This window comes from Procambarus clarkii, chromosome 53 (assembly GCF_040958095.1).
Source record: "Procambarus clarkii isolate CNS0578487 chromosome 53, FALCON_Pclarkii_2.0, whole genome shotgun sequence".
Lineage (NCBI taxonomy): Eukaryota > Metazoa > Arthropoda > Malacostraca > Decapoda > Cambaridae > Procambarus > Procambarus clarkii.
The window spans coordinates 31209183-31231030 of NC_091202.1; the positions used below are offsets into that span (position 1 = coordinate 31209183).

Here is a 21848-nt window from a genome sequence, read left to right on the forward strand (position 1 = left end):
GCAGTCGCACCTCCACAGATCTCCAGTATCATCTATTGATAATGGTGATGACTCAAAAGGGCCACCATTTACGGGCTATTCATACCCGTGACACCTTTTGGGTGGCTTCATCTTCATCTTAACACATTAACACGGGAGACATCTCCCGTCACGCAGGGTGCAGTCGCACCTCCACAGATCTCCAGTAATATATATAGCTATATATATAATATATATAGCTATATATATAATATATATAGCTATTACTATATATAATATAGTAATAGCTCTTGATACTGGTAATGGCTCAAAAGGGCCACCACTTACGGGCTATTCATTCCCGTGCTACCTTTTGGGTGGCTTAATCTTCATCAATCATCAATCAGGTAACAGTACGTACATACATAGATGATGAGTTACAAACATAATGTTGGATTTCTAGATAGAGCTAGTACATACAATACCATGCAAGGTATGGGGAAAAACACTTAGACTAAAGCTTAATTACCTTTAAAGCTTTATTACCTTTAAGATTAACGTATAAATTGTGTAGGAAAAGAAAAAAAGGGCGGGGACATGGCAGAAATCAGTCATTTTACAACTTGCTCAACAAACAGTATTGTTTGAAAATAACAAGACATGGGTTGACATTTAGGGGGGGGGGTAAGGCAGGTTACGTGGAGTTTATTAGGTAGAACTTAGTTTTCCTCTTAAACTGGTTGAGAGAGGTACAGCCTTTGACATGATTGGGAAGGTCATTCCACATTCTGGGTCCCTTGTTGTTATAGATTCAGCTACTCGGAACAAGTTCCAAGTAGCACGGGCTATGGTGAGCCCGTAGTGGACTTACCTGGCACAAAAGCAGTGCTGTGTGATAATGGTGTGCTGGGTCCCTTGATTTGTTGAACATTTCTAGTTTGGTTAAGGCGCATTCTTGGAATATTAAATAGGTATTTGTTTCTGGTGTGGTGTGGTGCCCATGGGTTCTGTTACAACCTTCTAGGAAGCATTTAGGGCCAGGATTGACATCACAGTTCAGAGTTTTAAATATATAGAGTACACATGAGAGGATGTGCAGTGACTTAATATCTAACATATTCACAGATTTAAGTAAGGGTACATCGAGTGTTGTCTGGGGCTAGAGTTTGATATTGAACAGGTGCATCAGGGTGAAATAAACTCTGCCTATTTGTTTCCACCTCTGCCAGGAATCGATCCCGGGCCATTAGGACTACGACCCCCAAACGTTGTCTACTCAGCCGCGAGGCCAAGCGTAATCACCTATTTGTGCTTGGGGGGTTTGAGCTCTGGCTCTTTCGGCCCGCCTCTAAACTGTCAATCAATCAATCAATGGATTTTTCACACACACACACACTGGATCTAAGAGTCAATGCTCGATCCTGCAGGTACAAATAGGTGAGTACACACACAAGGGGCGCTGGTAGCTGAGTGGACAGTACGCAGGACTAGTAATCTTTTGGCCCGGGTTCGATTCCCGGCACCGGCGAGGAACAATGGGTGTACCTATTTACTGCTAAGTAACAGAGACATCAGGGTGAAAGTAACTGCCCATTTGTTTCCGAAATCGCCAGGGGATCGATCCCTGGTCCACAGGGGAGTCTACGTATCCAGAGTGCTGTCCACTCAGCCGCGAGCTAGGCCTCTAGCTATGGAGCTAAGCCAGTTAAATCAGTTTCACACTTGTGGTCTGTGTACATATGTTGTCTTTGTATAGTCTACAGGCTGCTGCAGTGCGACCTGTTGACATTTGAACAGATCCATCCCATAGTGCTCGTGAGATATTTATAAAGGAATCAATGGGTTCACGTGTTGTTGCTTTCAGGAGTGCTGGGTGTTCCTTGGTCTTTTTGCTGATGGGCGTGTAAGATACTTGTATTGCATGGTACAGATATAATGAAATATCATTGGCTAGTACGTTGCATACAATCGGAATAGTCAGTTTAATGAGATTGGCAACACTTCTACTCAACCAGCTTGCATATAGGTTGCCCGCTGGTGCGTTGACAACACTCTCCCACCTACAAATAGCTCTAGTCAGTTTTTCTCTAAATAGTAAGGGTGATGTTGGATCTCTCCTCACCCTTACTTACACGGGAGGTAGTACTGAGCTGCTCAATTCTTTCACATATGATTGGGTGTTTCAGCTCCTCCCTCATGCTGACGATTCTTGTGCATCTGGGGCTCCAAGAATTATCCCCGTGGCTTCATTTTGAATTTTCTCTAAAGCTTTCAGCCTATTGCTAGGGAGACTAATAAGGTACAGGGCATGGTGGTGGTCGACTAGTGACCTGATGAACATCATGTAGAGCGTTCTAGCATATTTGACATTTATTTATTTATTTATATATATACAAGAAGGTACATTGGGTTTATAAGAGTGCATAGCATTGATGTTTTTACATTCTTGTAAAGCCACTAGCACGCATAGCGTGTCAGGCAACATTAATATTGCATAACATTTCTGGCATTAATACCAATGTGCTTTCCAGCAAGCGTTTTATGAGGACTTAGCCTTTATTTAAGCTTAAACTGTAGTTCACTTATAATGTAACTATTAATAGTCACACCGAGGTACTTGTATTGCTCGCAGTTTTCAATACATTGATCATGATTTTTTATGGGGGGGGGGGGGCATAAATTAAGTCCTAGTTTTACCTGTGGAGACTATAAGCCCACATTCAATACATTTGTTTGCAAGTGTATCAAGGAGAGTCTGCAGTCGGTTTGCAATGGTGCAAATGTCGTCTGCATAGCAGTTAGTTTAGTACATTTATTATGCACCCCATACCCATCTTGTGGGCGGCAGTGGAAAGGGTTACAGAGGCACATAATGGGCTTAGGGACTGAACCTCACAAATCATTTAGCTAAGGAAGTTATGATCTTAATGAGCTAGTCACAAAATTCATTGCGCATCCCGTATGTATATGTGTATACGTATATATATATGTACATGTATGTATGAGGGTGTGTACATGTGTATACAACATTGATAATTTTGTAACTAGCGTCAAACATTGTTATTTGCTTAGCTAAACGAACTAGAGAAATTGAAATTGAAATTGAAATAAGTTTATTGAGGTAAAATACACACAAAGGGATGAGGTAGCTCAAGCTATTCTCACCCCATTCAGTACAACGTGTTAATATATACATAGACACACATCACAAATAAACATATAACTAGAGAGTTCAGTTCCTGAACCGATTATGTGCCTCTCTGTAATCGTCACATCATCAATGGGCAGAAGACAGCCTCAGCGACTTGTTACGAAGTTGTTGTGTTGATTTAGGGGCGAACTTGTTACGAAGTGACCTCACACCAGACAACAACAACAAAAGCACCTTTTAAAACTTCTGAAATACTTAAAAACATGTTTAAAACACATCTGTAGACATTTATTGCATTATTTTATATTTCATTGATGTTATTTTATATAGATACGCAATTCTTGTTTTATAGACTTCAAGATATGTTAGCAGTTTAACTTTGAATAAGTTAGCAATTAGAATGCGCACATGTATTAAAAAAAAATACAGTAATTTTATATTTTATCAACAAAATTTCCATTTAGAAAGAAACATCATATCATATAATTTCAATGGAGCTTAAGGAACGCCCATTGATGTGCATGCGAAGGGAGGTGGTAAGCTGGAGCTCAACCCGTGAGAGCACAGGGAGGTGAGGACACTGGCGGCCAGCACCAGAGCAGGCGGCTACCACAACCATGTTTTACCATGTATGTTGTCTCCCTGCACGGTGTTGCCTGGAGGGTGGGCGCCCCGCATGTGGGCGGCCAGCGGGGTGGTGGTGTGGGCGGCCAGCGTTGTCTTCTGGTTAATATAAGAACACTTCAACTTGTGCCGCCTCTTTCAGAAGGGCGAGTTGTCCTGACTCTTCTTCACCCAAATGCTCAACTTCAAAATTTTAATATTTCCTGTCTCCTGACGGGTTTATGCTCTATATACAGCATGTATCATGCATTGTCATGTGTTAGGTTAAGATAGGGTTTAAAATATATATATATGTATATAAAAATTGCATATAGTCCTAGGGACCATTCAGGATGTGCGAGATTTTTTAGTTACTAACTGACCGTGGCTTGAGTGCTGATGAATAGTGGCCGCAGAGCACAATTTCTGTATTTCTTGTAGTTCTGTATTTAATTAGAGGCAATCACCTTTGTTGTAGACTTTAATAAGAATATATGACTTACCCAAGTTAAGGATTGTGAACACATGATATTTAGGCCAGTGTGGCAATGTGCTATACCAATGTTGTGGCAAATTATTGAGAAATGCTGTAGCTTGTAAAGAACATCTTAAGACACTTGACTTTTTTTTTTTTTTCCTGCATGAGATTTTAAAGTAATACAGTACCAGTTTAAATAGCAAGGTAGCCTATTGTAAATGTAATTGGTCTGCAGTGAATACCAAACATCTTTGTTATATTTTTTTGCTTGTAATTTCTGTTTAATATGAGATTAGGTTTGGCTAACCGTGGATACCCGACTTGCCACAGCCATTTTTCTCTCCTAAGTCTAAGACAGTCATTTTGACATTGCTCACTTTCTAAGGATTAAAACGGAGTACCGTATCTCTTTACGTTACATTGGGGTGAGTTGAGTTAGGCTGCGTAAGATAGGTCTTGAAATTCTTTGGTTAACAGTTTGATGCAAAGTTAATTTTATCCTTTTAACATAGTGGTGGACAAAGCATTTTGTCCCAGGATTACTACCTCACTAACCAGCCCATCCTCCTGAAATGATAGTGTACTTAAAGTAACGATTTGATCGATAGTACCAATATGAAGTGCTGGATCACCATTAAACATTTTTTACTATTCATTTTTTTTAGTCTGGGTGGGGGAGTGAGCTAAAAAACCAAACTTCAATATTTCTCTGCCTAGTGTAGGACATGTATGTACTATATTAGGCCTAAGGTAGTATGTATTAGGCCTAGAATTTCTAAGATAGATAATAAATTAGGTTAGGTAAGGCCTTATATATGTTGCAAATTTAAAAAAAAAAAAAAACCTTTCCATGGACATGGCTTTCATATATCTTTTGCACTTACTTGATGCAGGTACTGTAGTGTATAATACTGAAATATTCATGTTGTGAATGTATGATAAATGAGATAGACCCCAATTGGTTAAAAAAAAAAAAGGAGAGGGGTGACATTACTGTAAAATCTAGAAAAATGCAAATTTAGTTACCATATTACTGTACAAGAAGGGAATATAAAGGCATAAAATCGGCATGTGATGCTCAGCTGAAGAGCATAGTATTCCATATACATGTGAAGGTCTAATAAACACCAGAAACTGTTGAGCCACTGTGTGTAAGGTTGGCCAGTCTACGCACGCTGAGTCCCTCGGGATCGGCTTTATGAAAATCTGGGACTGTTGGTTTTCTTTGAAATGATGCCATAAAATTATGTATGCAAATTGTTTCATTTTATGTATACTATTTTATATTTGCATATTTAATTGTGTGCTGTACAGTATACAGTCCTTAGTAGTTTTTTAAATGCTTTTGATTCTGTTTTAGTCTACAATTCTGTTTTGTTCTGTTGATTCTGTTTTAATTAGATGATTTTTTGTTGGGGATGGCCAATAACTGGCAACTTTAGGATAAAGTATTACTGTATTTCTCTTATTTTTTTTTCAGTAAATTATATTATAATGACTACTAAAGTTTCAAACTGGGGTATGTATACTCCTGATACTCATTCTAGTGCTTTGTGTTTCAAGGTTTGTCTGTTAGAGAAAACTCGGACCGTATACCCTAGAATAACCATGAAATATACACTAGAACAAGGGTGGGCAATAAAGAATTTTTTTGTTTAATGTTAAAAAGGATGATTATTATATGGAAGATAGCCTTCCTTTAGTAGAAATATCGGCTCATCACATGTTAACCTGGCCCTATAAATACCCCAATTATGGCTGTCCACAGGAATTAGGTTTACAGATTGGGCAAAAAGTGGTCAGTAATCCTTTATCTGAGAAACCTATTCTTGACCATATGATATGAATGAGCACACAAATACCTCGGTATTGTTTGACACTGACCTTTGTTCGTGTCCAGTTCTAACACTAGAGAATCTCGGTCTTTACACACAGAAATCACAATAGCATGATGCATCAAATGAACAAATCCACAAGGGCCGTGACGAGGGTTCGAACCTATGTCCGAGAGGATCCCAGACGCTGCCTTAATTGACTGAGCTATGACATAGTAAAAGAATTGCAACCGGGAAATCATCCTGATTTACCAATGGTTCTTGCAGTCTCTCGGACACAAACCAGGGTTTTACGCAATTTCTCCATGCACTCGAGCTATGTCAAGCTTGACATAAAGTAGCTTGTCAAGCTATGACACGCTTGACATATGACATAACAAGCTATGAAAAGCTTGTTTAACTATGTCAAGCTTGACATGGCTATGCATGGGGGAATCGCATAAAACCCTGGTTTGTCTCGGAGAGACTGCAGGAACCATTGGTAAATCGGGATGATTTCCCGGTTGCAATTCTTTTACCATGTCGTAGCTCAGTCAATTAAGGCAGCGTTTGGGATCCTCTTGGACGTAGGTTTGAACCCTCATCACGGCCCTTGTGGATTTGTTCATCTGTCCTGTTTTGGCTTCTTATTTAAGAGAACGTTACCATTGGTTTTGCAGAATTTTTACTTGGGTTTTTGCCCTAACTTTTGAGTGAAAATAAGTGCTGTAGTGGTAGCTTACTCGCCCCACACATCGTGAATGATTTTGTAAGGGTTCGAATCCTGTACAGGGAAGATTGACAAGGCTCCAATCCTTGACTCATTCCCTTGTTTGCTGAGCAGTAATTGATAACTTGGTTGTAAGCTGATTGGTAGATCATAATTCAGGGAAAACTACAGTAGTAGGGTAAGGCTTGGCTATGGTATTGGAAAGCTGCAAGCCTGCTTACAAGTCAAAGGCTGTTTATTGCCGTACTCGCCTAGTGTATAAAAAAAAAAAAAAAAAAACACTGAAGCAGAATGTGGAAGATTTAACATGGCTTTAAAATATTTTGTTACCAATGTGTATGAAAAACAGTATGTTTAATTGCAAAAAAGTGGCAGTACAGTACTAAAGAAATACTATAAAACTTAAATTGCCATTTTGAGGTTGAGCATACTAGTAAATATAAATATTATGGACTTGTATCTTGTCTGCCAGTCAAATTAATTACCCACACTTACACTCGAGCAGCCTTGAAACATAAACATACTAGAGAGTATCCAGGGTATGCATATCCCAGTTTGAGAACCCCTGCATTACTTTACTGTATTTAAGTTCAACATAAGTAATTTTTTTCCACTTGCACAGATTTCTCTCGAGCACGAGATTCTGCTACACCCCAGATACTTTGGTCCACAACTGATGGACACAGTCCGGCAGATGCTCTTCACAGAGGTGGAGGGCACGTGTACTGGAAAGTAAGAATTACTGTGTTGTATATAATCTTGTATAGAGCTGCTGGGGTCCCACCAGAAGAGGGTGTCACATTACATTTGATGCTTCTTTTGCTGAAAAATGTAATGCATATTGTTAAGAAATTTATTTTTTACATATTTTCTCTTGGAACAAAATCATCCCAGATACATTACTACTGTATACTCGAAATGTAATCAAAAAAATGGGAAAACGGTATTAATAGCTTTACATTTTTATCCTCGGTGAGAATGAAACCATCCAGCATGTACTCTAGTGAAAGGGCTAAGGGTGTATAAGGCTTAATCTAATACTTTTTTTTTTTTTTTTTTTTTTTTTTAGTACATTGTCCTCGTGTGATTGAATTACCAATTTAGCATTTGTTTGCAGTTCTTTTTATTTAAAGGCATCAACATTACTGTACTTAAGAGCTCAAATTCAGTCGGTCAGCCATAAGTGACTGACTGTAATGTGTATACAGTACAGTACTCGTGTATTTGTACACTGTGTGTATTTGTGACAATTTGCTTATACTGCTTAGGCCAAGTATTTATTTCAATATCCTTTTCTTATGGAATTTGGCTTTTGGGAGAGGCCCCTCATTAGCTTCCTGACCTATGCACTGGTCCATCCAAACCCAAGATATGCATACCAGGTCTGAGACCCATTTTTGCCCACTTGAATCCAGGATTAGAATCTGGCTCTATGCAAGATCAGGGGGAGCATGGGATCAGATATCAACCCAAAACTAAGAAAAACTCCTTAGAAACTTAAGTGCAACTTGAACAACGGCTTAAAGAAAATTCAGTGTTTAGACATAATGAGGAAAACATTGCTGTTGCAGGGTAAATAACTGTGGTGCCTGACCACCACCAGATGACAGCCCAGGTCACCTAAGGTTCCAGTTGCATAACCTCCTCACTCACTTGTTTGATCACAATATAGGGTGAATTGTTCCTCTGATGGGGGGTGGATCCTGTATGTCATGTTTAAACTAGGTGGTGTTCTCCCTGGAACATCAGTTCTGCTCATGGCCATTGCTGTTATAGTTTTCTTTCTTATTCATTATTGTGCTTTGTCACTCAAGAGTGCATTTGCCCTAGCATTGTATTTTGCTCAGACCGTGGCTCAAGATTTCTATTCTCTGTTGTCTGCATGCATGTCCCTTGCCCCACCAGAGATACTTAGTGGGGTTCCTTGTCTGTAAGGTAACTAAAGAGGAATCGACGTGAACGATACAAAAGGCCTGTTGTCCACTACTAAGGCCTGTTGATAAGTGTAGTAGTTGGTGGTGTATTTGTGTTGTGATTATGCCTGGCCCTGCTCCTGTGTTGATTTGCAAATTTATCTAGGGTGCTCTTATGTCCTGTAGCTATATATTCTTCAGTCAGCCTGGCGTTCCGCGAGCGCTTTGTCATGGGTTCGTATCCTGGCCGGGGAGGATTTACTGGACGGAAATCCTTAACTGTAGCCTCTGTTTAACGCAACAGTAAAATGTGTACTTGGTTGTAACAACGATTCTTCGCGGCGGGGATCGTATTCCAAAGACCTGCCCGAAACGCTACGCGTACTAGTGGCTGTACAAGAATGTAACAACTCTTGTACTGTATATATATCTCAAAGATATATTTTGCAGTTTTCTCTGGCTTTCTGGTTTTTCCTTTTGGTTTGGGTTTGGTTAGGATTTGGCATGTGCCTTTCGAGGTTTTGATGATAGATGAGCTGCTGGCAGCAAAGGGCAGGCACCTCTTCCCCCAGGGTGTTGCATTTTGGCTCCCTTACCTTTCTTTCTGGGTTTAGTCTCGTCTACATTTTGCTTGTTGTTGTTGTTGACTGGTTACCTGGGCTCTGCCTTGAAAGTCTAGGTGTTGGACCATATATTCATCTCATTGGTTTCCTGGCATTCTTCTGTGAGATTTTAGCTTTAACCAGCCATTGGTCTACAGTGATCTATCCTCACTTCCTTGCTGCTTTAGTTGCTTTTCAGTATTTTCTCCGTAACTCGTCTTTGGGTTCGTGGCTTGAGTTGGGAGATTCACCTGGTTATTAGCCTTTGACTCTGCTTGGGGTGTACCTGTGCTCCACTGAGCTTGTTGCACATTGCTATTTGGCACCTGCTGGTGCCCCTTTGGCCTGGTCCCTTGTCTTCTGGTATTTGTTTACATTTTTGGAGAGTTCATTTGGCAGTTTTGAGGCTTCAGTCTCTTCAAATCCAGCAGTAGTATGTTTTGGTTCACCGACTTTCTGGATGCTTTCCCGGTGGGATGACAGTGTCACTTGCTCTCTCTGCCTCGGTGAACCAGGGCCAGGTTCTGGCTTTAGTCCCCTTGTAGGCCAGACATAACTATGTGGCTGATGTGACCTAGTACTGTAGTCGGGAGCCATCTCGGTGAGATGGCTTCCGGGAGCCACCAGAGCTCGTCCAGAAAGAGGCATTTTATTACATTCAGTGCTGGTTCTTTCTCCATTTTCAGTTGATCTGTGATCTCTAGGCTAATCTCGCTTCATTGAGAGAGTCAGATTCTGGTCCTGGCTGCTAGTTGGCAAGGCTAGGTCTCAGGCCTGGTGCATCTTCCTAAGGCTTGGATGTACTGTACCATCGTTTAGCTCAGAGAGCCATTGATGGCCAGTCAGAAAAGGGCATTTCATTACATTCAATTCTTGGTTTTTGTCAGGTATGGATTTGTCATTGCTGTAACAACAATTGATCACATTGGATCTGGTATGATTCAAGCTGGCCGAGGATTTGTTCTGTACCCAATTAAGGTAGGTTAACCCTAATAGGTAGGTTAGTGTTAATCACTTCATTTTATTATTACTGTATTCTTTTAATTCCATAATTTAAAAATTCTTAGTAGAATGGAAATAAATGTAAATTTACAGTGTGTAACTTATTTCCTCGACTAGCCCCTTGTACACTACATCCAAATTATTGGGTATTTCAGATAGGGATAACTTTCTTCTGTCATGTACAGAAGAAAGTACTTCCCTTTCACAGTACATACTTAAATGTTCTAATCTTCTTAATAAACATGACCTGACTTAAGCTTTGCCCACACTAGGCTCTTTCCTTTCTGTCTCTTATGTTAATAGGTTTTCTTTTTCTCTTTGCCATTTGGCCTCTTGAAGTTTTCTTTATCTTCTGGTTTTTCTAACTTTCATATATTTTATATACATTTTCCTATTCTTTTTTCCTTAGAGCTTGCCTTTCATTGACTGTACCCTATTCTCCTATTTTCCCTTTCTCTTATTATTTTCTTGTATTCTTTTCTTACATGGTCCTCACCTTGTATGTCACTTTCATGCTTTCTATGCTTGTCTCTTCCACTCTGTTTCACAACTTGATTATGGTCCTGGATGAACCGAAACGTCGTCATTTCTTCATTTTCTATTGTGTGGTTTGGTCATGATATCTTCAACCACGTTATTGTGACTATCATCTGTTTATTATTTTGGCCATTTTTAGTATTCAATGTCATTAGTATAACTCTTGGTACAGTATAGTAAGGTAACTATGTCAGGAAATTATACATAAAAAGTTATACATAAAATTATACATAAAAAATATACATAAAAAGCAAAAAAAAATAGGCAAAACCTTGCCTATTTTATTTGGTTTTAAGTGTGCAATGGAACTTAAAGTAAATATGAAGATCATGTGAAAGTAGTTTCTTATAAACAAATCTACAAGAACCGTAATGAGGATTCGAACCTGCATCCGAGAACATCCCAGACGCTGCCTTAATCGACTGAGCTACGACATGGTATAAGAATTGCAACCAGAAATTCTACTGAATTTACTTGGATCCTGCAGCCTCTCCGAGACACAAACCAGGATTTTTACCAAACCTTTGTTCATTTGATATATCACGCTATTGTGATTTCTGTGTGTAATGTAGTTTCTTATATTTTCAGTATAAAGCCATTGTCTTCCGCCCATTTAAAGGAGAAGTCCTCGATGCTGTTGTTACACAGATAAACAAAATTGGTCTCTTCTGTGAAATTGGACCCATGCAGTGTTTTATCTCAAGACATGTAAGTAACCTAGATATTTTAATTTTTGATAATCTGACCACTTGAATTTAATGAGCCATAATGTGAAATTTCTGTATCTATATCAATTATCAGTAAAAAGCATTGATTTACAAGCAGTGCTAAGTAGTAAATTTACAGAACACATGGAGCCACAACCCCTACATAACCCTGGACAACATAGGTTCAGAGCAGAATGCTCCTGCCCTACAATTACCAGACCACTATGACACGACTAAAGATGCCATGGAAGGAAAGTAAAATTCAGATGTAATGTACACACATTTCACAAATGCTTTTGACAAATGTGATAGTGTTATTGCACACAAAATGCACCCAACATAAGAGGAATTACTGACAAAATAGATGAATTTTTAATTTCCTAATAAACAGACCCTAAAGAGAAATTGAAAGTAAAATCAAGACCATCCACCAGGAAAAGCTCAAGTCCCCCATGGTACTGTACTTGTTTTAGTACTTTTTCTCATTCTCATATCAGATATAGCAGCCCATCCTCTTGTTAGTGCTTATAGTAACTGCCATTGACTGGGGGTTGGCACCCAGAAAGGTAGGCATAACAAAAGACCCCACATGGTAAGAAAATTGCAACAAAGACCAAATTGAGGCAGAGCTCCCCCTACTTAAAGAAATGTCACACTCTGCTGCCGTGCCGCTTGTACACGTAGCCCTTCTCTCCCTGGGAGGGGGAGCCCCAAACCTTCCCGCACAGGCTACTCAACAACTCCAGTTCGGAGGCTGATCATCAAAACCCAAGCGAAAAACCGCCAACTGGAGGGAGGATGCCATGGAGCCCCCGGGGCTCACCCGGAAAATGGCGTTTCATTACATTCAACGCTGGTTTTCTGTGGGGAGCCCCTCCAGCACCCTGGAAATCCTAACCAAAGACAAGTAAAGGAGGGACTTGCCCAGGAGGCAGCAGCCACTCGCTCCTCAACTCGAAGTACAGATAACTGGTTGCAACCTGTAACCCAAAGCCACACACCACTAACTAGGACCAGGAACGTTGACTAGATAACGACTGGCCAAAACCCTGTTTGACCTCCAAAATCCCCCGTGCCTGAATGTCTGGCCAAGAGGTGTTGCCAAAGACGGCAACCAAAGCAGCAAACTTGCGAACATAATGGACACGAGGATAAACCGCTTGCTGGCTAGACTTAATAACCCTGCGAACGACCTGGGAGACTAGAGCCCTGGAACAGGAAATGAGGGAAACCGGATCAACCCAAAGAGCATTTCCAGCCACTGAGGCCGAGGCATGCAAATAATGGCGAAGATCCGCAACCGGACCCAACACTTGCACCCCTGGCCTGACCAACCAAGCATCAATGACCCAAGGGCCCCTCTGGAAAGCTGCCATCTCATTCTTCGCCAGAAAAGGAGACGGCTGCAAGCGAACAAACCGACTACCAGGACTGAAGGAGCAGAAACCCCTGTGCCAGGGTTTCTGCTAATTGCCCAGATGGGGTCTCGGAAATTAGGGAGGTGGGTCTGAGAGGTAGAATGAGGATGGGAGTCAGAAAGAGGGTGTGCTAGGGACAGGTATAGGTTTTGGGGAAGAATGGAGGGGGGGTAAGTGGGAGGTGGGGGGGCTCCTCAGGAAGGGAGTGCATGAGAGAATGGGTGTTTGAAGGCAGTGGAGAGGTGAGGGGGGGGGAAGAGGCTGGAGGGGTCACGAGGTGAGGGGGTCATACCGAAGATGAGGTACAAAGGGGGTTGTGGGGGGAAATTGGGGATGGAGGGGAGGAGAGGGGCATTGGAGGGTGGGATGGAACAGATGGGATTGGTTGCAGAGGAGGTGGAAGGGGTAGGGGAGTATATATGTGAACATAGGCTTATGGTACTAGTATAGTTTATTAGTGTAGGTCCCTCATGATTGGCTTACAATAAGAACCAGCAGTGTTCTGCTAGCATCTAGATACAAATGTGCATTAAGAATTAATCTTAAACTAACATAAAAGTTCAAAATTGAGTTAAATGAGTTAAAATACAGTCCCTGTGGCAAAATGGTAACACTCGCCTAGCGTTTCGCGAGTGCTTTGGCCTGGGTTCATATCCTGGCTGTGGAGGATTTACAGTACTTGGCGCCAATCTTTAACTGTAACCTCCGTTCACCCAACAGTGAATGGGTACCTAGTTGTTAAATGATTTGGCGGGTCATATTCTGGGAAAAAATAGGATTAAGGACTTGCCCGAAATGCTATTCGTGCTAGTGGCTGTACTGGAATGTAAGAATTCTTGTATATATAAATTTAAAGATATATATATATAATAAATAAATACAAATATTTTCTCCTCAGTCCATCCCTCAAGATCTTGAGTTTGACCCAAACTCTAACCCTCCATGCTACAAAAGCAGAGATGAGGTAAGATAATAAAACAAAATATTGGTAAGTTTTTTTCTGTATTGTTAAGTAGAATGTTGCAGCTTGCATTATTCGGATAAAGGTTTATTGCTCCACAAATTGAATCCTGTAGGGCGAATAATAGAAATTTAATACAAAAAGATACTAATTTGAGCCTAGAAATGCACCTCGCTTATTTCTATATTATTTAAGTATACAGTACAGTATATATTGCAAATATAGTTAGGTTTAGTAATGAGCAGAGTACTGTATATAGAAATGGACTAAACTCAGAGGAAGCCAAAATATAAATTACTATATTGCTAAGCCTTCACAAGACTTTAAAAGTGAAAATATGCAGTATATATTAAGGTACATCCTAGAGCTTTTGTGATACTCCTGTTAGAAAACGGTTAAGAGGTAAATATTACTTGCATGCAAGTTCTTGGTAATGGACCAATCTGGCAAATATTGATGATGGTACAAGAGATTGTGAAGGACATCTCAACCACATCTGCCGAGGAACTAGAGATATTAACAAACGAGCTGAAAAGTAAGTATCATGATGATTGCAGTGGTGAGCAGTGCATTCAATGTTTATCTTGCAACTTTGAGTACGATTTAAGTAACAGGAAATACTGTAATAGTATAACAAACATCACTGGTCATTTATTATATACCGTGCTAAAATTGTACAGTATGAGAATGCTCATAGGAATTGTATTGTAGAGGGGGGTAAATTTGAATAAGGTTGAGAGAAGTCATACTACATACTGGTATTAAACCAACATTCTCTTGGTCAGTAATATACTAACATAGGGCAAAGAGTAAGATTTAGATGTAATGCTCTCTATACATGTAATGTAAAGAACACGTCAGAATACAGTATTGGAAAATACTTGTCAGCCCATTTGGGTTTTGAAATATTTCTTAGCTCACCTGGGCCTGAGGGCGTGACAGCTGAGTGGACAGCGCTTCGGATTCATAGTCCTGAGGTTCCGGGTTCTATCCCCGGTGGAGGCGAAAACAAATGGGCAGAGTTTCTTTCACGGTGATACATACCCCTGTTTACCTAGCAGTAAATAGGTACCTGGGAGTTAGACATCTGCTATGGGCTGCTTCCTGGGGTTGTGTAACAAAAAAGGAGGCCTGGTCAAGGACCGGGCCGTGGGGACGTTAAGCCCCGAAATCATCTCAAGATAACCATCTTGAGAAGATAGCTCAGGAAAATTCTATAAACATTAAAATTCAGTTCATAGATCATGTGTGCAAAATGCTTAAATGTCACAGGTTAAATATATATAAATGTAGCAAAAGTATAGTTGGCATTGAAATAGATTGACTTAAATTCAATTCTGTAAGAAGTGTATTAATTATGGATTTTTTTTATAGGAAGTAGTTATACAGCAGGATGATGAAATCAGAGTGAAGATTGTTGGTACCAGAGTAGATGCTACAGATATTGTAAGTAATAACACTTGTGGGACTAACTTGTTGAATATTTTACTGTGTAAGAGAACTGGAAAATACATGTGTACAAAAGTTAATTTATGGAGGTAGAGAGAGATCAGAATTATTTGAAATAAATGTGTGTGGTAAAATGCTGAAAGTAATTGATTGGTAAATATCTGGGATGTGTGAGTAATAAAGGAGGAATTTGTACAGCTGAAGTTGAAAGTAAGGTCAGTCAGGGAAGAAAAATGGCTGGTGCATGTAGAAATTGTGGTAAATATAGCTAGAGAGCTGCATGAAGTAGTGGTAGTGCTGACTTATATATGGTTCCAAGACATTTGTGGTTGAACAAGAGAATTAGATATGAATAATCTGAGAAACTTGTTATTTTGAGAATACGGTTAGGAGTGAAAATGTCGTGGAGAAATATAGAGAAATTACCCGAGTGTAATTACTTTTGGTAGTTACAGGATGAGAATTATGCTAGTGCTTTTCAGTCATCCTAGTACTCTGTCATATAATACTCTGAAACTATTATTTTACTAATTATTACTTACTATTATAATATTTTGACACTACTGATGGTTATGGCTTCCACCACCTTCTCTCTTAACTTGTTCCAACCGTCAACTACTGTTTCTTGAGGTGAAATTTCTGATGTTTTTTCAGCAGCTTTATTTTTTATTTTTGCAGGTTAAATCTGACTTCTTGTTCTTAAAGTTCGAGGTTTCAAGAATTCTTTTTAATAAATTTTGCTAGTTCCAGTTAATATTTTGTATGTAGTGATCATAATGCCTCTTTTTTTTTTTTTTTTTTTTTTTTTTTATCTTCTAGCTTTGACATACAGTATTTAACACCTCTAGCCTCTTGTCTTTAAGTTCTGGAAGTCATAGCATGCCTTTGCACCTTTTCCAGTTGATGCACTTCTCGAGATACACCATACAACCACTGCTTATTCCAATTCTGGTCTTGCAAAGGTCATAAACAATTTCTTCAATATTTCACCATCCATATATTTAAAAAGAAATTCTGAAGTTGGAAAGCATAGCATAAGCTCCTCAGTGTTTCTTAATATGGTCCTCAGGTGACAGTTTTCTATCCAGAATCACCCCTAGATCACCACCTTTATTAGTTCTTTAAAGCTCTTTGCATAATTTGTAAATTGTGTGTGGCCTGTTTTCTCCTATTCCACATTCCATAACATGGCATTTAGTCACATAAAATTCTATCTGCCAATGTTGCTCCATACACTTTTGTCCAGGTCATCTTGAAGGGCATGACAATAGTCTAAGTTTCTTATCCTCCCTTGGCATCATTAGCAAACATGTTCATATAATTCTGTATTCCTTCTGGTAGCTCGTTTATATAGACAAGGAACATTACTGGTGCTAGAACTGAACCCTCTGGTACACCAACAGTAACATTTCTCCAGTCTGATAGTGCCTCTGAGTATTGCCCTCATTTCTGTAAGAAAATTTGTCATCCATATAAAAAATCTCCCTGCCACTCCTCCAGTATGTTCCAGTTTCCAGAACAACCTCTTGTGTGGGAACTCTTTCGAAAGTAAATGAACCATAATATTGACGAGAGTATACTAATAAAATTTGGGCATGTTGAATAAATAACAGATTGATGAAGAGTGAACTTAGTGAATTTGAAGGTAAGAGGAAAGCCAGGAAAAAGATGGGCAGTCATGATGACGAGATGAAATAATTAAGATCGTCACTGTATCTTATTTTGACATGTATGGTATGAATTAAAAAAAAAAAAAAATTCTATAAAATGACATTGGAATGAATACTGTTCATGCAGTACCCAGTTGGATATTAAGTTAAATGTCCAAATGCTGCCATTTTGTATCTCAAAACAAAAACCCTGAACACCCTGGTGCCAGTCTCCAGACATTTGACATATATTGCTCATTTCCAATGGAGTTTCACTAGCTTATCACTAATATTATGATCTATACTAATGGATTGAGCAAGACTCCTAAAATAAAGTCCTGGTTCTTGGATGTCTGGTCATGTGTGTCTGGAGGGACTAGTATTCAAGGACAGTAAAGGTCACCAGAAATTCATATAGTTGATGGTTCTTTGTGCAGGAACCACTGAGCATTAAGACCTGAATTTATGAGACATGGTAGCAGGGCATGTCAGTACTCTTCAGTGGTGTTTTCATATTGTTTGGTGGCATTTTCCTGGAAGGGACTTCTCAGTAGTTTCCTGAGCTTTAACTCTGGTACCACTTGGCCCCTGATGTCCCCATCCACTGCCTATCGCAAGCCAGGACCAGACTCTGGCTCACTTAGTGAGACATGGGAAGCAGATCAGAGATCAACCACAAAACTGGGAAAAATTTACCAAAAAGTATTAGGTGCAACAAAACAAATATGACGAGTCCCAGTTTATGCCTTCTCGGGTCTTGACTTTTGACTTGAGTAATCATTACCCAGACAGTCTGGGTAACGGGACAGCCTCTTACTTTCTGCAGCTGGTGTTAGGGAGGTTTTGACTTTGCTGTTGGAACCTTTTGGGCAGACTGAACTGTATAGTTTACCCATTAAATTTGCTGATTAAAAAAACTATGATTTTCATAAGAAACTTGCACTGAATCATGGAAGTATTAATAATATAATATTTATTTGAACAGGTTTGTATAAGATTAAAGGAATCTTATACAAACTACAAACTTTTGAACTACATTATATTCAACAAATTTCTAGGACTTTTTGGTTTTGTTCTATGCAGTGGTGCAGGAGCTATATATATTTTTAGCATCTAATGTCCAGAGATTGACAGCATTTCCCTAAATAATTATAAAAAAGCATTAAGCTAGTTTGGCTGTATTCTATCATTGAAAAATATTCTAGAGTTCCAAAATATCATTTACGATGCCAGTGCAAGAGCAGGAAGACTGCTCTTCCATTTCTCTTGATATTAAGGGTCGATATCAAAGTAATGAAATTCATCAAAGATTTTATCTAGGGACATGTGGTGTAAGCAGAAAGTGAATATGAACAATGAATGGTATATGGTAATGGATAAGGCTGAGGACTATTAATTTAGGATGATGGGTTATGTACATGACAATCCAAGAGGGGTACTGTACTACATGCCTGGTCTTGTGAAGCAATGGGGTGCTGCTCTGGATGACTGCTGAAATGTAATGGGGTTTATATATAGTGGAAGATGCTATATATTATGAATTATAAAAGATCTATGACCTTATTTTATTCCTACTATTCACCTTTTTTTTTTTTTTTCCTAAGCTGATACATCCCACACCTCATTAGTGGGAAGTAGTGTTGATGTATGTAGCTATCTAAACAGCTTTTTAACCAGATTAAATTGGTAGAATCAGTTTTACTGAATCAATAAAACTTTAGATGACACTATTATGTTTATGCATTATACTTATTTTATTTTTAAGTTCCTCATTTCCTCCATTGCTAAAATAACCATTTGTTGAATTATGTTGCGATAAGAGGATTGAAAGTTTCATTGTGCGCTGATATTTGTAGTGTCCCAGGGATTATAGAGTACTGGCTAGGAAAATAAATATGAGCAATAAACATACATTTATACAAATATGTGTTTAAATATAATAATGTATTAATTTTTTTTCTTTCAGTTTGCAATTGGCACTCTAATGGATGATTATCTTGGTAAGATTGTAGACTATTTTCCCATCTGTATATTTTAAATCATATTCTATTCGCAAGTACACTATATTGCGGAAGGACGTATTGTTTGTGTTAGCATTAACATTGCTTTTAATTTCATTGCATGCCCTCTGCTTTTTTCATCTTTGTTTTTTAAAAGTTTCTTTCATTTTTTTTTAAATCGTGTCATACATCTTGTCATCTCATTTTGTTCACTGCTGCCTTGTAAAAACAAGAGGAAAAAGACATTACCTTTGACAACTTACAAATACACAAAGATTATAAATTGAATTTAACAAATATTTGTTGGTTAACCATTTTTAAGGGTTAAAAATGGCTTTACAAACATTAGCTGTTTTTGAAAGGCTTTCATTAAGGAAATATAAATTGTCTGTTAGTGTCTTATAAATTTCACTAAATATGTACTAGAGTTTAGGAAAGTAGACAGTTGATGACTTCATTTATTATGTATATCTGATATTATATAGTTTTTCTCAGGTGTTCTAACCAATTAGCTTTAATTATTTTTTCCAATATTTTGACGATTACACTTGTCAATGATATAGGTGTATAATTGAGGGGGTCTTCCCTGTTACTTTTGTAGATTGGAACTATGTTAGCCCTTTTCACACATCTGCCATGACTCCTGTACACAGGGATGCCTGGAAAATCAGTTGAAGTGGAATGCTGAGGTCAGGTACACATTCTCTCAGAACCCATAGTGAAACTCCATCTGGGCCAACTGCTTTCTTATTTAGCTCCTTGAACATTTTTTCCACATCATCTGTAAACACAACTATATGCTCTGTTCTCTGGAATTCTTATTGTCTGGTTCCCTGAAGATTTCATTTTGTACAAACACCCTTTGGAACTTTTCGTTTAATGTTTCACACATTTCCTTTTCATTTTCCGTCAGTCTGTTTCCCATTTTCAACCTCTGAATATTATCCTGTACTTGCAGTTTGTAGTTTATGAATTTATAGAATAGGCCTGGTTCTGTTTTACATTTTTCCACTGTCCCTTTTTCAAAGTGTCTTTGTCTCTCTCCTCACTGTCGTGTAGTTGTTTCTCGCATCTTTGTATTGCTGGTATGTTTGGAGGTTTGACCTTTTACTATATTGATTCCATTTTTGTGTCTTTTGGTCTCTTGCCCTCTTGCAACTTCTGTTGAACCAATCCTGTTTCCTAGTTCTACATCTCTGCTTTGGTATAAAAAATTTGTGCCTTTTATATATTTCACAAAACTTGACATCCATTTCACTTTATTTCCTAACAAAGTCTTTCCAGTCAAATTCCTTAAAGAAATTTCTAAGTTCCCCATAATGTCCTCTCTTGAAATCAGGTTTTTCCAACTGCTTCAACCTCTTATTTTCTTCCAGATTATAACGCATTGCATACTTTATTCCCAAAAAGACATGATCACTTTTACCCAAGGGAGGAAGGTACTGAATGTCAAATACCTCATCCTCTTTCCTAGTAAATATCAAATCCAGCATGGAGAGAACATCCCCCTTCCCTCATCCTCATAGCTTGTTTAACATGTTGATACATGACTCATTCCAGGGTGAGGTTTATGAATCTACAGGTCCTAATGTCCTCTGTTCTAGCTTCATATGCCTCTCAGTCTATGGATTTCAAGTTGAAATTGCCGACTACCAACAGTCGTGATCAATCTTTATCCGCTCTCGCTATAATCTCTCTCATTATTGTCATAAGACCCTCTCATTTATTATCCAGCTCCTCCTTTGTCCATGTGTTGCATGGCAGTGGACTATACGCATTTATGATCATTAATTTATCATCCTGATTGCATTTTTTTTTTTTTTATACTGATTGTAGAGATCTAGTGCTATTATGTCAACTTCTTGTGGATTGGCAATCATTATTTCATTTACCATTAGGTAAACGAAATAATGATTGCCAATCCGGGATTGACAATTATACATTTACTTGGGATTAGGTAAACAAAATAATATTTCAAAATAAAATGTGTAGATTGCCCATTGTGTGATCAGTTTGGCAAGATGGGCTTCCAAGGCATGTTTCAGGCCATGATCTAGAATGGGTTGGGATATACGATTATGTAGATGATTGGAATAAACATTATTGGGTGGGGATGGAGTTATTATAAAAATGAGCAGTATTCTACATTTTGGTTTGGATTTATATATTTGATAAATTGCTTATAGTGTGAAAAGAAATGTTCTATATTTTGCTCTATTACTGATGTGGATGTTGATTATTCATGCATGATCTTTTTACAGTGGACTACTTTAACATTTTATATAAAAATGAGAAGTTACTGTACACTGATTTAATATTATTTTGGCATCTATATAATAAGGCATCAAATTAACCTATTTTTCATGTAATCTGGTTTAAGTTTAAGGATTAATTTAGTATTTACTGACCTTTACAATAATTGTTGGAAAAAATGTTAATCATGTGTATTTATTCTAATTTGGAATTACAGGTCTTACAAGTTAAAGGAGGTAAACTCCAGTGCTCAAGACGGCTTGTACTTCATCCTGTATTATTTTATACTTGTATTTGTAATTTACAAATTATAAAGTATAATTCATTAAACTTGATTTATTTTCCTTCAAGTGTACTTTCTTAACACTTTGTATGGCCCGGCGGACAACCCGCAGCATACTGTAAGATAGGCCGTGAATTGCCTGTGAGCGCACAACCACACTTTAATGACAGTTTTCTCGTTTCAATTTTCGTGGTACATTGTTCATTTTGGTATCAAATTGTTCGTAATAGAATGCTCTAAAGGTACAGTTGCTCCTCCATTTACAAGTTTAATCCATTCCCAGAGACGGGTTGTAACTGGAAAATTCGTAACTCGAAAAAAAAATTCCCATAAAAAATGT

The 21848-nt window shown here is 38.5% G+C and overlaps 1 protein-coding gene across 2 annotated transcripts; it reads left to right on the plus strand.

Annotated features, from left to right (window-relative positions):
* Nucleotides 1-3535: 3535 nt before the first annotated feature.
* On the plus strand, nt 3536-21555 carry Polr2G (DNA-directed RNA polymerase II subunit Rpb7). 2 transcript variants are annotated; one of them, XM_045756657.2, is made up of 8 exons: nt 3536-3680; nt 7357-7466; nt 10137-10227; nt 11377-11496; nt 13812-13877; nt 15249-15320; nt 18939-18972; nt 21443-21555. In XM_045756657.2, the coding sequence occupies exons 2-8, from the start codon at nt 7411-7413 to the stop codon at nt 21454-21456; spliced, it is 453 nt and encodes a 150-aa protein (XP_045612613.1). In that variant the 5' UTR covers nt 3536-3680; nt 7357-7410; the 3' UTR covers nt 21457-21555. The 2 variants fall into 2 exon arrangements, with proteins under 2 accessions (XP_045612613.1, XP_045612612.1); XM_045756656.2 differs by having other exon boundaries at nt 3583-3738.
* The last annotated feature ends 293 nt before the right edge of the window (nt 21556-21848 follow it).

Excerpts from the sequence above, each read along its gene's own strand:
- Polr2G (XM_045756656.2), top strand. Across the intron at positions 10,228-11,376 it reads TTGTTCTGTACCCAATTAAG|TATAAAGCCATTGTCTTCCG; the intron begins GTAGGTTAACCC and ends TTATATTTTCAG. Across the intron at positions 15,321-18,938 it reads GAGTAGATGCTACAGATATT|TTTGCAATTGGCACTCTAAT; the intron begins GTAAGTAATAAC and ends TTTTTCTTTCAG.